This window comes from Bubalus bubalis, chromosome 18 (genome assembly GCF_019923935.1).
Source record: "Bubalus bubalis isolate 160015118507 breed Murrah chromosome 18, NDDB_SH_1, whole genome shotgun sequence".
Classification (NCBI taxonomy): domain Eukaryota; kingdom Metazoa; phylum Chordata; class Mammalia; order Artiodactyla; family Bovidae; genus Bubalus; species Bubalus bubalis.
Genome location: NC_059174.1, coordinates 4,711,210 through 4,725,134, shown reverse-complemented (window position 1 = coordinate 4,725,134; position 13,925 = coordinate 4,711,210). Strand labels below are relative to the sequence as shown.

Genomic DNA, 13,925 nt, shown 5'->3' with positions numbered 1-13,925 from the left:
TTTTAGGGTCTTATACCCTTTAGGGGAGACAGGTGGAGTCTGAATACGGACTCCATTCAGAAAACTTTATGACTTAAGGAGGGACTTTCTAATGTCCTATTTTTTTTTTCATCTCCTTCCCACCATTAATATATATTAAACATATACTGTACGACAAGGACTCCATTCATTCAACAGATATGAAATGTGCCAACATCATTGCCAAATACTTTAGACACAATCTAAAATTACCCCATAAGGACTATAATTATACCCATATTACAGCTTAGCAAACTGAGGTTTCAAAAGAGGAAGTCATTTTCCCAAGGTGACAGAGGTTGCTAAATTCAAGGACTTGACCACGTCTGTTTCACCCCAAACATTAACCCTTTTATAACCCCAAAGCATCCTGCCTCCCAGCCAGTTTGGATGTCCAGTCAGTGCCAGCCCCCAAAATGAATCACTATCAGTCTTTTCGCAGAAGAGAATTATCCTACAAGGGACTCTGGAGGAGGGGAGCAGTCAGCATTAAGAGGACTCGGTGCTTTAATTTGCAGAGGAAGCAGTGGCTCACATGTTTCTCCCCCTGGACAGTGCTGGGGAAGGGGCTGAGGCTGAGGGGTCAAGGAGCTGGAGAACAGAATTCCCCCCGCAGACTCTCATCTAGAAAAACATCACGTTCAAAGATGAAACAGCTCCTTTCACTGGAGCATCTATTTTGTCTCTTGGGCCTTCAAACATTAAACATTAAATTTACTCATTTTAATACCGTGGCTGAAACTGATGTTCTGTGTGAGATCACATACAGAGGAATCAGACTAATTCGAGATTACATGCCTGCTGCCCTTTCCTAGGAAGAGCCTCTTCTTGTTTCTAATTAAACTTTTTCTTCTATGACAAATGCCAAGATGCCAAGAAAGACCTGTACGAAGAATAAGAAGTGGCAGGAACTTGGGGTCACGAGGGCGTTCTTCCCCATGCCTGGGTGAGCTTTGTTGTTGGCATGAATGTCAGTGATCTGCCCAAAGGTCATGGGATTTTGGTTCCGCTGGATGGGTGCAAACCAGACTCCAGAGGTTGGGCCGTTTTGCACGCCCAGCTATCAGAGAAATCTGTGCTGTCACCCACGGATGGGTGTGCAGAGAGTTGGTGTCAGGGTAGCATACATTCATCCTAGTCCATTCCCAACCCTGGGCACAAGACTCAAAAGCCAGCACCCTACTCCAGCTGTGCGTGTTGTTGGATGGGAGGTGATCAGGACAGGGCACTGGAGGATGGGGGTCGAGTCCAGTAACAGAGGAAGGAAAATAACTGACTCACTATGTGCAAGGAGCAGTGAGGACGGTCAGAGACCCTCAGCCGGTCTTCAAAGTAACACCAAAGAGAGGGTGTCATTCTTACCGAGGGGAGGCTACGGGCGAGGTGTCAGTGTTATCTGCTCACCATCACCCAGCTGCAGGGAGGCAGGATTAGAGTCTGAACTCAGATCTGTTGTAGGTCCTTACTCTTCCCATTTCATCTCTGAATCCCTTTTTCCTTACCTAGAAATTAAGGATGACAGCCTCATGGGTGAGCGTCTGATGGGAAATGACAAGGATGATAGTCTTTTTTGCTGCAAAGATGCTGCCGGTGGAGGGGAGGGTGAACTTGAGTCCTCACTCCCATTGCCCACCATGAGCCCCCTGCCTTTGGCTTCCATCTAATGAAGATCAGGCTGCTGTTTATGGGAACCTGCTCTATGTCAGACGTCCGATAAGATGTTCTGCGCCTCCTCTATCTATGAAGTAGAAGAAACCCCGATCCTGGGCTTCCTTTCTTCCTCAAAGTGCTGGGGAGACGGGAAGTCCATTCCACTATCGGATCAGAGCGGACATTGTCACCATCACCAGCTCCTCGGGGAGGACACAGTTAACGGAAAAAGGCAAACTCGGATGGACAAGAAAGACCCCTGATGCAGCGCTCCACCTTCTCATCCCCAAACGGGGCCCAGTGTGACTCTGGAGAGTCATCCTTTCCTGTCAAATCCTGATGACCCCGTCCAACACAGAGCACTTTATTCCAGTCTCTGTGCCAGAGTGGCTCCCAGCTCGGGTACTGGGACCCTCCAAACAATTTCTCAGTTTTACAAACATCTGCGTCGCTTAACCTCATACAGTCCATTTATTTATTTCAATAAACACAGAGAATAGCATTGTTGTTGTTCAGCCACTCAGTTGTGTCCCACTCTTTATGACCCCATTGACTACAGCACGCCAGGATTCTGTCCTCCACTATCTCCCAGAGCTTGCTCAAACTCATTCCATTCAGTGGGTGATGCCATCCAACCGTCTCATCCTCTGTCGCCACCCCCCCCCCGCTCCTGCCTTCAATCTTTCCCAGCACCAGGGTCTTTTGCAGTGAGTTGGCTCTTTGCAACTTGACCTCATACACCCCAGTTATTTATTCGAATAGACACAGGGAAGAGCATATTGGCCATGTTTCACTGGCTTAACCTTTCATGCTGTCTTCTTTGGGATACCCTGAGCTCAAGTTGCTGGTGTAGCCATAGACCAGTGGAGGAAATGCAGCAGAGGAAGGAACTTAAATGTCTTGAGTGGTGATCATATTTAATCAGCATGAGTATTCTGGGTCAACCATAGTAATGTAATTCTAAGTGGATCCCAAAAGCATTCCAGACCCCAGAAATGGCGAGGAAGTAGATGTGGCCCAGAAGCACGATGGCCGCTTTGGGAGGCAAGATGACAGCATGCAACTTAAAATATATATTTATTTTTAATTATTTTTGGCCCGCTGGGTCTTTGTGGCTGCGCACGGGCTTTCTCTTGTCGTGGCTCCTGGCTGCTCATTGCAGCGGCTTCTCTGGTTGCAGAGCACAGGCTCTGGAATACAGGTTCCCTGCTGCGGTGCATGGGCTTAGTTGCTCCGCCGCATGTAGGATCTTCCCGGAGCAGAGACTGCACTGGTGTTCCCTGCATTGCAACATGGAGTCTCAACCGCTGGACCACCAGGGAAGCCCCATCATGCAGTTCTGAGGGCGATCAGCTATGCTTCAAGTCAGTCCAGTGCATCCCATGGTTCTTTCTCTGTATTTCCAATTCCAGTCTTTGTGTCTGTCTGCCTTTCTGAGTCTGTGGGTCTTTCATTGCCTCTGTCTGTTCTCTCTTTCTACTCTGTGTTTGTCACTGTGTCCCTCAGATCATAGAGTCCAGAACAAGGCAGACTTAGATTTTTATGTTGCTTGTCCACCTAAAAATTTGCAATCTTAACATATCTCTGAATGCCAGTTCCCCCATCTTTAAAATGGAGACTGTAACACTGATGTTGTTGATGCTGTTGAGTGGCCGTAAGGATAAAATGAAGCAAAGTATATAGCAGGCAACTCAGTGGCTGCCTCATCACCAGCAGCCAATGGCTGGGCTCCCAGCCCATCTGCAGTGCACCTGACCTTCATGATGTATCAGGATCCCACCAATCTCTTGGCTTTCTTCTAGCATGGCCCGCCCTCGGCCCATTTTCAGATCAGCCAATGGAGCCATGACTGGCTGCAACTATTTTTCATCCAGTTGGTCTCATTCCAGCAGCTTCACGTGGCCTCTTGCTGTAAATCAGTCTGGGAAAATAAATGTCCCCAATCCATTAGAGCCTTTCCACCACAAGCCAAACAGACAGGCTTGTTAATGGCCACTTAAGTAGGTTCCTGCAGCCCAGTCTGGGGACCCTCAACCTCAAATCCTCCCAGCTCCTGTCCAAGAGAAGCGCCACTGTGGCAAGACCCCTGGCAGCAAAGGTGTAGACAGGACCCTGAGCAATTGCCGGGGACTGGGGGAGGAGAGGCCACAGACCCTGGTGTGTCTACAACAGTCCCAGTTTGTGCCTGCTGTCCCAGAGCAGTTATTAACAGTGTCCCTTTCATCCTTCAGAGTGGTGCTGATAACCTGTAAGGGGAACCTGTGGAAACCAAGAAAGCAGTTTGAACAATACCATCTAGCATTTGTTGGCCTCTTGCTCTGGCATCACCACAAAGGTCCTGATGCACCGTGTCGCATTGAAACCCCCTTACAACACTCTACACTTGTTGTTCGGTTGTTAAGTCGAGTCTGACTCTTTGCAACCCCGTGGACTGCGGCACGCCAGGCTCCCTTGTCCTTCACTATCTCCCAAGTTAGTTCAAATTCATGTTCATAGACTCAGTGATGCTATCTAACCGTCTCATCCTTTGCCACCCTCCTCTCCTTTTGCCTTCAGTCTTTCCCAGCATCAGGGTTTTTGCCAATGAGTCAGCTCTTCACATCAGGTGGCCAAAGTACTGGAGCTTCAGTACCAGTCCTTCCAATGAAGTCCTTCAGGGTTGATCTCCTTGCGGAATGACTGGCTTGGCTCTGAAGGGCGGTGCTATTATTATTTCCCTTCTATAGACCAGGAAGCCCATGGTTAGAGCAGTAAGCGACGGGGTCAAGGTCAGCCAGTGTAGAGGACACTGTTCGCGCCTCACCCAGATCTCTGTCACCAGCCAGCACACCCGTCCCCCAGCTGGCTGTCGGAGTTTAGAGCAGCCCTGTTCCTCCTTCCATGAGTTACAGAGGCTCCACACCCCCACTCAGGAAGCAGCCCAGAGCCCATCACTGACCGATGACAGGGCGGGGAGCCCAGAAGGCTCCCCCCACTGCTACAAGGTCAGATTGACTCTGTGGTGCAACTTGTGGTCTGGAACTCCTGGAGGGATCCAGATGAGACCAACCTTTGCTTCACTCCTTCCCCTGTCCTATCCTGCTCCCCTTCTCCTGAAAGGACACCCCCTCCCCCAACCATCAACCTCTTCAAACAGCATTCCTGTCTCAGGCTGTGCCTGCAGGGGACCAGTCCTAGGACAGCCGGGTAGCAGGGGGTGAGCTAGGCTCACATCTAGGAAGGTCTCACTCTTCATCTCTAAGTAGATGTGATGCAACATTGCCTGTATTATGACATACATGATTAAAATGATGGCCTCCAAGTCATTAGGTTGCCAGCAGGTCTATCACACAGGCATCAGTGTGACAACAATCACAACTACTGTTTGCTGTTGTTGTTCAGTTGCTGAGTTGTGTCAGACTCTTTGCAACCCCACGGACTGCAGCACGCCAGGCTTCCCTGTCCTTCACTATCTACCGGAATACACTCAAACTCATGTCCATTGAGTCAGTGATGCTATCTAACCATCTCATCCTCTGTCGCCCCCTTTCTCCCCTTGCCCTCAATACTTCCCAGCATCAGGATCTTTACCGATGACTTGGCTCAATGCATCAAGTGGCCAAAGGACTGGAGCTTCAGCTTTAGCATCAGTCCTTCCAATGAATATTCAGGGTTGATTTCCTTTAGGATTGACTGGTTTGATCTCCTCGGTGTCAAGGGACTCTCATGAGTCTTCTCCAACACCACAGTTCTTGCTGCTAACCTTGAGCCCATCTCTTTCTTGCATCCGAACCTCTGAACACTATAGTGTTCATCTTATTAATTCCATTTTGCAGTCGAGGCAGGAAAAGCTTAGAGAAGTTAAGAGAGATGCTCACCAAGGTTACACAGATCTATCTTTCTCCAAAGGCCACACGCTTTTTGCACTTGGCCAGTTAAATCACTTGCTGTGCAAATTGTTCACTGAATGGCTGATGAAATGGGTTCCCTAGAAACAATGATGTTCTGGTAACAATTCAGATGGAAGACTGGGCTACCCTTCCCACCCTGTACAGCCCACAGTGGTTCTTTCTGAGCCATGTTTAACCATCAAGCCTTCACTTTAGGGAGAAAGCTGGATTACTCTTGGGACAGCCAGAGAACATTTCCTTAAGCCAGACATAAACAGATTAAAAGGGTTTCCCAAGTGGCACATAAAGAACCTGCCTGCCAATGCAGGAGACATAAGAGATGCGGATTCCATCCCTGGGTCAGGAAGGTCCCCTGGAGGAGGGCATGGCAACCCACTCCAGTATTCTTGCCTGGAGAATCCCATGGAGAGAGAAGCCTGGCGGGCTACAGTCCACGGGGTTGCAAAGAGTCAGACACGACTGAAGTGACTGAGCACCCGTGCAAACAGATCAAAGCCACATTCACTGAAGAAAGGGAAGAAAACAAGGTTATGTGTCAAAGGTCCGGAGAAGTAAACTACATCTCTTCTGGCTTTTCAACAGAGGGAGACAAAATAAGAGGAAAAGAGCAGAGCTTTAAGGAGAAATAAACTAGGATTCAAATCCTAGCTTCATTACCTGTGTGATGTTTTTAGCAAATTACTCAACATCTCCAAGTCTCAGTTTGATTTACCATAATACCTACTGTGTTAGACCACAGATGAGAGTGGGGAAATGAGATGAAATATGTATGTCCCCCTGCCTTCTCTCTTCCATTTCCACAAAATTCATATGGTAATCAACTTGGACCCTCATTTCAGGTCTGAATGATACTAGTTCAGATGGACTATGCCTTATTTTCCAGCAAAAAGCAGATCCTATTTGATGATAAAAGGTTTCCATTAAAAATAGAGAACCGAGAGAGAACGGATAAGAGGGGAAACTTCATCCAAGAGGCCATCAGCTGATTCATAAAACTACAGAATGAGTCATCCTGGCTCCCAAGGCTAATCTTACAATCAATGGGCATCTCTGGCCAGCCAATCCTAGCCCAGTGGAGAAAGAAGGGCCCAGCGGGCAAGCCTCACAAACCTATTCCAATCCCTCCCTGCAAAACCGATAAACTCTGCTTCCAGCTTGAGTGAAATGAAAATCAACCTGGGCCCTTTGCAGTACTGTTTTCCCTCCCTCGTCCAGCATCATCTCCCACCCCTCATGGCTTGTGGGCTTTCTAAACAACTGGGGCGGGGGGATCTGCGGTGATTCTACTCAGTGTGTGTGTGTGTGTGTGTGTGTGTCTCTCTCTCTCTGTGTCTGTGTATGTGTGTGTGTCTGTGTGTGTGTGCAGCTCCAAAAAAGCAGGCTTCTGTGTCTGGCTTTGAAAATCAATCTCCCAGCCTTCATCCTGACATTTATTATTTCCAAACCCTTCAGGTCCTCTTGGCATTTATGCAGGAAGCAAAAGGCTGGAGAACCCAGGTCTATTTGTCCTGCAGATGATGATCTTTTAACAAAAAAGTAGCTTCAATATTTTTACTCTCTGTATATACACTCTGACAAAGAGTCCTAGAACCCAGTCCTCAATTTGAATGAGGGTCATAAATCACACACACACACACACACACACACACACACGTAATATTTTTGATTGGTGGTTGAGGAAGGAGAATTAATCAATACACAGGTTTAATTTTACTAGGTAGACATACTTCCACCAGACATGACTCAACAATCTCCCTCCAGGCACCTTTCCCCCATCCTTCCATCCAACAAAAACTGAGTCATTCAGCAAGATACACTGGGTGCCAAGCTTTGTGCTGGGCATTGGGAATTTATCAGTGAGCATGTATCAGAGGCACGCTCTGCCTTCTGGATCAGCCAGCTTGGTTCAGCAAGAGTTAACAAGATAGACCTGTATAGGATCCCCCAGTTGGCCAAAGCCGCCTCTGCCACCCTGAATTCCCCTGGGAGAGGCCCCTGTGTTTAGAGTCAAATGCGCCCAGCCCCCTGTGTGAGAAGTGAGCCAGAGACCAGTGCCTGCCTCTCTCCAGCCACCTTCCAGTCTGAAGAATGAAACCCGCACCTGCCCTCAAAGTGGCAAAGCGGAGGGGAAGCTCCTCTGCACTCTTCCTGCCTCTAGACTGTTCCTAGATGCTGAGTTTGGGGGGCTAACCAGTGAGCTGGCTGCTGCTTTTAGGGAGCTGGGTCTGTTGGGGGCTTTAAAGAACGGTGATGGGAAGGGATGGGCCCATCTCAGGGTGCTAACAGCAAGTTCCCCAGGAAAGCTTTCCACGCTGCAGCATACAACTCACAGCGCTGGTCCAGTGAGCCCTTCCGGGGTGAGCCCTCTCCCTGGAACTCCAGGGAAATGACTATACAGTGATAGCACAATCGATGTTTAAACACTCCAGGAGGAATCCCGGCCCGGTGAGGGTCTGACGTTCCCCGGGGCGGGGTGGGGACAGGAAGGGGGTACTAAGGAGATGGAAGCAGGAGTTAGAAGATTCAGCTGTTTTGTTTGTTTGTGCTTTTCCTCTTCAGAGAAACACAGAAGACGCTGGTGGGCAAGAGGGGGATTAAGTAGCAGTGCTGGCCTTCCCTCTCACCAGGCTTAAACGCTGGGTACCTAAAATGCTTCCTTCCCAGTTCCTTTCCCAGTATGAGACCACAAGGAGGGAGTGTACAGCGGTGAGGAAGAAGGACGCATTTCCCCAGCCCGGCTCTCCGACCCCAGCCCCAAAGGGAAAACTGCCTAGAGGTTGAAAAAGATGCCATATCAAATCCTGGCCATGCAGCTTAGTGGCAGCCAGCTGATCTTGGGCAAACCACTCTCTGAGCCCCGGCTGCCGCACCTGTGACAAGGGGACAACGATGATGCCTAACTCTCTGGGTCCCAGGAACTATTAAATAAGATCGCACACGTAAAACTCTTTTAAGAACCCATGGCAGGTACGCAGTGAGCCGACGGTTACGCTTTTCTAACCATGTTAGCATCAAACCTTCCTCTCTTGGCCCCTGAGCTGTCCTACTCCACGGAGAGCTCCCGTGGCGCGATTATCCAGACCCTGAGCGCTGGGCGCCACCGGCCACCCTTCCCCTCCCCGGAGCTCACCACCTCCTCCGGTCACCCCCAGATCTGGCTTGGGGAGAGCGAGGGCTTGCCTGCCAGCCTCCTTCCCAGCATCAGCGGGCCAAGGGGCGGCGGGGGAGGCTCGGAGAGCCGGTGAGGGCGCGCGGGGGGCCGCCCAAGGAGGCTTTTCCCCTCGGGCAGCGTGCCTGCCGAGGCTCTGCCAGCCGCTCCCCCGGAGCTCTGAGCGCGCAAAGAGAGAGAGAGAGAAAGAAAGCAAGAAAGGCGCGGATACTGGACCAGGCTTTGACGCGGATCTTGAGCTCGCCGTCCTGCGGCTCGGGCATGGCCTTCCTGGTGACCCGCAGCTTGTTGAGCCCCCCGAAGCCGGCCAGTACCACGGCGCGCATCTCCTGGGCGTCCCCGAGGCGGTGAGAGCCGCCGCCGCCGCCGCCCTCGGCCGGCTCCTTGCCTGCCTCCTTTTCGATCATCTGCTCCGTCTCCTCCGCCTTCTCCACGCCTTCCTTGGCCATGGCGCGCGGGGGCGCGGGGCGCACGGGCTGCGGCTGCTGCGGCGCTTGGGGGCTCGGGGACCCTCGCTCGCGGGTTCCTCCTGTTGAATGCGGGATGCTCGGCGGCGCAATGGCTGCAGCCTCTGCGAGCCGCGCCGCGGTCCACGGACTCCGCCGTAATCCTCCCAAGAGCCGCGCGCCCTGCCTCGCTGCCCTCCTCTCTGTTCTGCCCGAGCAAAGCCTCAGCTCCCGCCTCTCAGCCAGTTTCACACCAAGCTCTTGATCGTAGAACCCAGAGCCCAGATCCGCCAAAAAAAACTCGTGAATAAAACACACAGAGAGAGGACGCCTTGTCCTCCGCCGTGGACGCAATACTTCATTATATACGGCGCGGGCTGGGCGCCTTGAAATGGACAGAGATGAAATGTCTGGGCCGGGAGGACGCCTCCCCGCCCCAAGGTGGCCTCCTCTCCCACCGACGTGCGGGGGCCGGGGGACTGACGGGAAACGCGCTGTTTCCCAAACCACCGGTCCGGGTTAGAAGGACGGAGAGGTTCGGGAAACTGGAAACTGGAAATCCCACTGGCTGCCCTGAGGAGTCCAGATCCAGGTCTTTGCACTTGGGACCTCCAGCGATGCCCCTTACCTGGGATCGCGAGGAGCATCTCACGATGGCTAACTCTCACCACCCGACCCGTTTGGGGCCGTTGAAGAGGCTCCAAAATAGAGTTCAGTACCAGAAAGGGGTTCTGTTCTTGATCTGACTCAACAGAAGATCAGATCACTGTTTACACACACACACACACACACACACACCTGCAACGCAGATGTGTACACACACACAAACACACAGAGCAATACCTGGCTTCTTGTCTTCTGTTAGCGAGTCCTTTTGAAAAAAGCTCATAGAAGCACTTAGATTTTTTTTTTTTTTAAGGAAAAAAATGGGGTATTCCCTTGCAGCAGTTTAAAGAAAGATGCAGTTGAGGAGTGATAGGTGTATATTCTGGTTATGAGCCAAAAAACCTAGGTCTTTGAAGAAGACCTCAGGGAGCAGGGGCCTTGAGCCAGACCTTGAAGGTGAACCAGGTTCCTCAGATAGGTGATCTCAAGCACCTTCAAACACATAGCAAGGTGGCAGGTGAAAGGACTACTGGGAAGACACTGGTTTGTTCTGTGTGAGCTGATCATTGGCTGTGTTTGACAGTTGCTGGAGACTAGGCTTGAAAAGTTGGTTGGAACCAGCTTTTGAGGATTTTTACATATTGTGTTATAAAAGTTAAGACATAATCAGCCCTGACTCAACAGAAGGCAGTGGGCACCACTGGAGTCTTAAAAAAAGGGGGGTGCATGGCATCACCAGATTGCATTTCAGGATAACAAGTTTGGAGGTAAACGCGTGATGGTTTGGACAATAGAGTTACTGGAAGCATGGAGATAAGTTAGGGACTCGAGTGCAGACAAAAATCAATCAATCGACAAATCATTCAGTAAATAAGAGCCTCAGCTGAGGCAATGGCTGTAGGGTAGAAGAGAGGAGATTGGAAGGAGGCTGAATAGACAAGACTTGGCTAGTGGATCGAACATTTGATTGTAAACCAAATTGCCCAAATCATTAAGTCTGTTGACATTGTGCGGTATAGTGTTCAGGCCGGATTCTATCCTGACAAGCATTGGAGTGCCAGTGCTTTATTTGGGAGGTGTTCCCAGGAAGCTTCCATCAGGAAGTCAGGAAGTGATCAGGGAAGCAATTGAAGCCAACACAAGGAGCGTGACCACAGGAACATGGGGGCCCCATGCCCAGAGACAGTGTGGGACATGCTCAGCACCATCTCATCCAAGGAGTAAGAACATGGGTGCTTTAAACTAAGCTTTCTGCTGATCTGCTAAGGGCTATCCTGGAAGTGTTAGCTCCCTGGTGCTTTCAGCCTGCCCCTCGTACCTGTGCTGAGATGTTCCAGGCAGGGTGCTCTCCATAGAAAGCCGTTATCTTAGACAGGGAATGGTGAGTTCAGAGGGGCTTTGGGACTGGCATTGATAACATCTTCAAGGTGTGGTCTTGATTTGCGGGTATCTACTCTTCTAGACTCTTTATGTATCTTTTGTAATTTCATTCTCAGAATAAACCTTATTAGGTAAGCATCATTGTTCCCACTTTCCAGAAGAGAAAAGTGAGTCTTAACATGGTGAATTATCCTGCTCAAAGGAGCACAGTGACTGTGGTGGGGTACATAACCAGCTCCAAATGGATGTGCTTAGCTTCTCACCATGCATGCTTATTTGGATGGATAATACTCCATGGCATTTTATGTTATCTGGCCCTTTGTTGGCCTCCTAATATTTCTGTCCCATTAGGGCCCCTTGCCTTGATTCTGAGGGCTTTCCTTTAAGAATAGAAAGTTAATCTACTTTGCACTCAGTACACAGCATGTTTAAGAGAAGTGTTTGCCTTATAATATGTTAAAAGGAATATGATTACTCCCTCCAAGGGAATCTTCTGGCTGTTTATAAACACCAGATTATAATTGGTTTGCAGCTGATTGTCACAACAGCGAAGAGGAAACACACCACAGTCTACTGCTGTTGGAGGAATACCTTCTTCTGAGTCCTGTGCTTAACCTGGATGGTTAAGTACTCTCAAATCTTCTCCTCTTTGGTGGAATGTGCTAAAAGCTATGCGGCAAGGCATCTGTCCAAATAAACACAATAAATCTGCTTTCAATTTATAAAATTGATTCCTTGGGCACTGGCTTTAGAACTTCAGTTGCGAAATACCTTCCTTTGTAGGGCAATGTCACCACAGCGGCCACTGCTGGTAAAATGCAGTATTACAACTCAGCTCTATTAACTTGTATATGAGGTAGGAACAGGGGTGTGTACCTTGTGGGAGGGGTGTAGGGGGTCTAAATAGGAACCCCTCACAATATAAGCCATCTTAGGGGAGTGCCACACAAAAGAAGTGAGATCTTTGGGCAATAATATACGGGAAACAATCTTAGTACGATTTCTGAATGGTTTTCTAAGATACTTGAAAAGTATCTATCTTCCAGAGCGATGTTACCTGGGGCAAATAGTCAATGTCTTCAACTGTATCCTTTAATAAGATTTCTTCTATTGTATTGCCCTCAATACAATTAGAGTCATTTATTATAATACATTGTTTAATGTAAAAAATAATCCTGTGCCATAGGTACGGTGTGTATATGTGTATGTACTCAGTTGCTCAGTCATATCTGACTTTTTGTGGCCCCATAGGCTGTAGCCTGCCAGACTCCTCTGCCCACGGAATTTTCCAGGCAAGAATACTGGAGTGGGTTCCTATTCCCTATTTCAGGGATATTCTCGACCCACAGACAGGAACTATTATCCTCATTTTACCCAGGAAAAAATTTAATAGAAACTGAGTAACTTCTCCAAGGTCACCTACTTAGTCTGGCAGAGCTGGGATTTGAAGTGCAAGGCATTTGACTCTAAAGTGTGGATGCTTAACCACCCTGCATAATATTTATGATTTTATAAGCTGTTATGGGTTTCAAAAATGCCATAGAATAGATTGAGGAAGAAGACAAATTCATAAGGTCAGTAATGAAGAACAGTTAATGGTTGATGGCCATTGAAAGATCTTAGTAATATCCAAGAGCTCATATTAAAGGATGTATGCTGTAATTTCTTATAGTTTGTATTGATGTAATTTAAAAGTCAATGAAGCATGATTGCCACAAATATAGCATTATCTTCAGAGATGTACTGAATAAGTGTGCAGCCCATCCTGAAAGAGGTAGAATAAACTTCCTATTTATATCTCATAGAATTAGTCATAGAGGGTTAACTCTAGACATGTCAGAGGGAAAATGTGAACTGATATTCTTCATCACTTTTTGAGTGCTGACCTTGTACTACTACTAAGTACTGGAGATAGAATGGGGAATAAGACAAACATATTCTCAGTACTGGGATTCCCAGGTGGTGCAATGCAGAAGACTCAGGAGAGCCAGGTTTAATCCCTGGGTCGAGAAGATCCCCTGGAGGAGGAAATGGCAACCCACTCCAGTATTCTTGCCTGGAGAATTGCATGGACAGAGAAGCCTGGCAGGCTCCAGTCCATATGGTCGCAAAGAGTCAGACCTGACTGAAGCTACTTAGCATGCACGCGTTCTCATCACCAGTGGAACAAATAGAGGCGACATATATTGGTCTAGCTTGAGTTCCCCAGAAGCAAACCTTTTATAATTTAAAGATTTGAGTGTAAATGGCTTATTTGAGTGATGATGCTGGGAAGTAGGTGTCTGTGGAATTGATATAGGGAATGGAAAGAAGTCAGTGCAAGGTACACCATCTAGCAGGTTACCTCTGTCATTGACTCAGGTTAAATCGTGCTGGAGAACTCTGCATGACACTATAGAACACACCTCAAAGGCATCACAGTCGAGAGGTAAGGTAAATGGACTACCAACTCCTGTCAGTCCTTGGCCAAGGGCTGTTTCTCCGGGGTGCTAAGCATCTATCCTTTTCTGGTCTGCCCTGTACATGACGGTTTTGGAACTGGCAGCTAACCAAGCTATTCTGAAAGAGTTGCAGGTGTTTTGGTTTAAACCCATTGGACCACTGTTCATGGCAGCAGTGAGTTCTAAGAGGGTATACGTGGAACAAAGCAATCTCTCCTATTGCTATGACTCCCCCCAAAAAAATCACACAGATAATTAATCATTTACTAGTATAAGCACTGTAAAGAAGAAATAGAATGTTCTCTCTGAAAGGTCAGGGAAGGCT

At 48.7% G+C, this 13,925-nt stretch overlaps 1 protein-coding gene across 1 annotated transcript in view; it reads right to left on the bottom strand.

Moving 5' to 3' along the window:
- Positions 1-9,320, bottom strand: part of VAT1L (vesicle amine transport 1 like) — a 165,615-nt gene extending 156,295 nt beyond the window's left edge. Inside the window, exon 1 of the mRNA XM_006074050.3 lies at positions 8,944-9,320. Coding sequence (XP_006074112.1) covers positions 8,944-9,176 — 233 coding nt within the window. The 5' untranslated portion in view covers positions 9,177-9,320. The remainder of the gene's footprint in view (positions 1-8,943) is intronic.
- Positions 9,321-13,925: the final 4,605 nt, after the last annotated feature.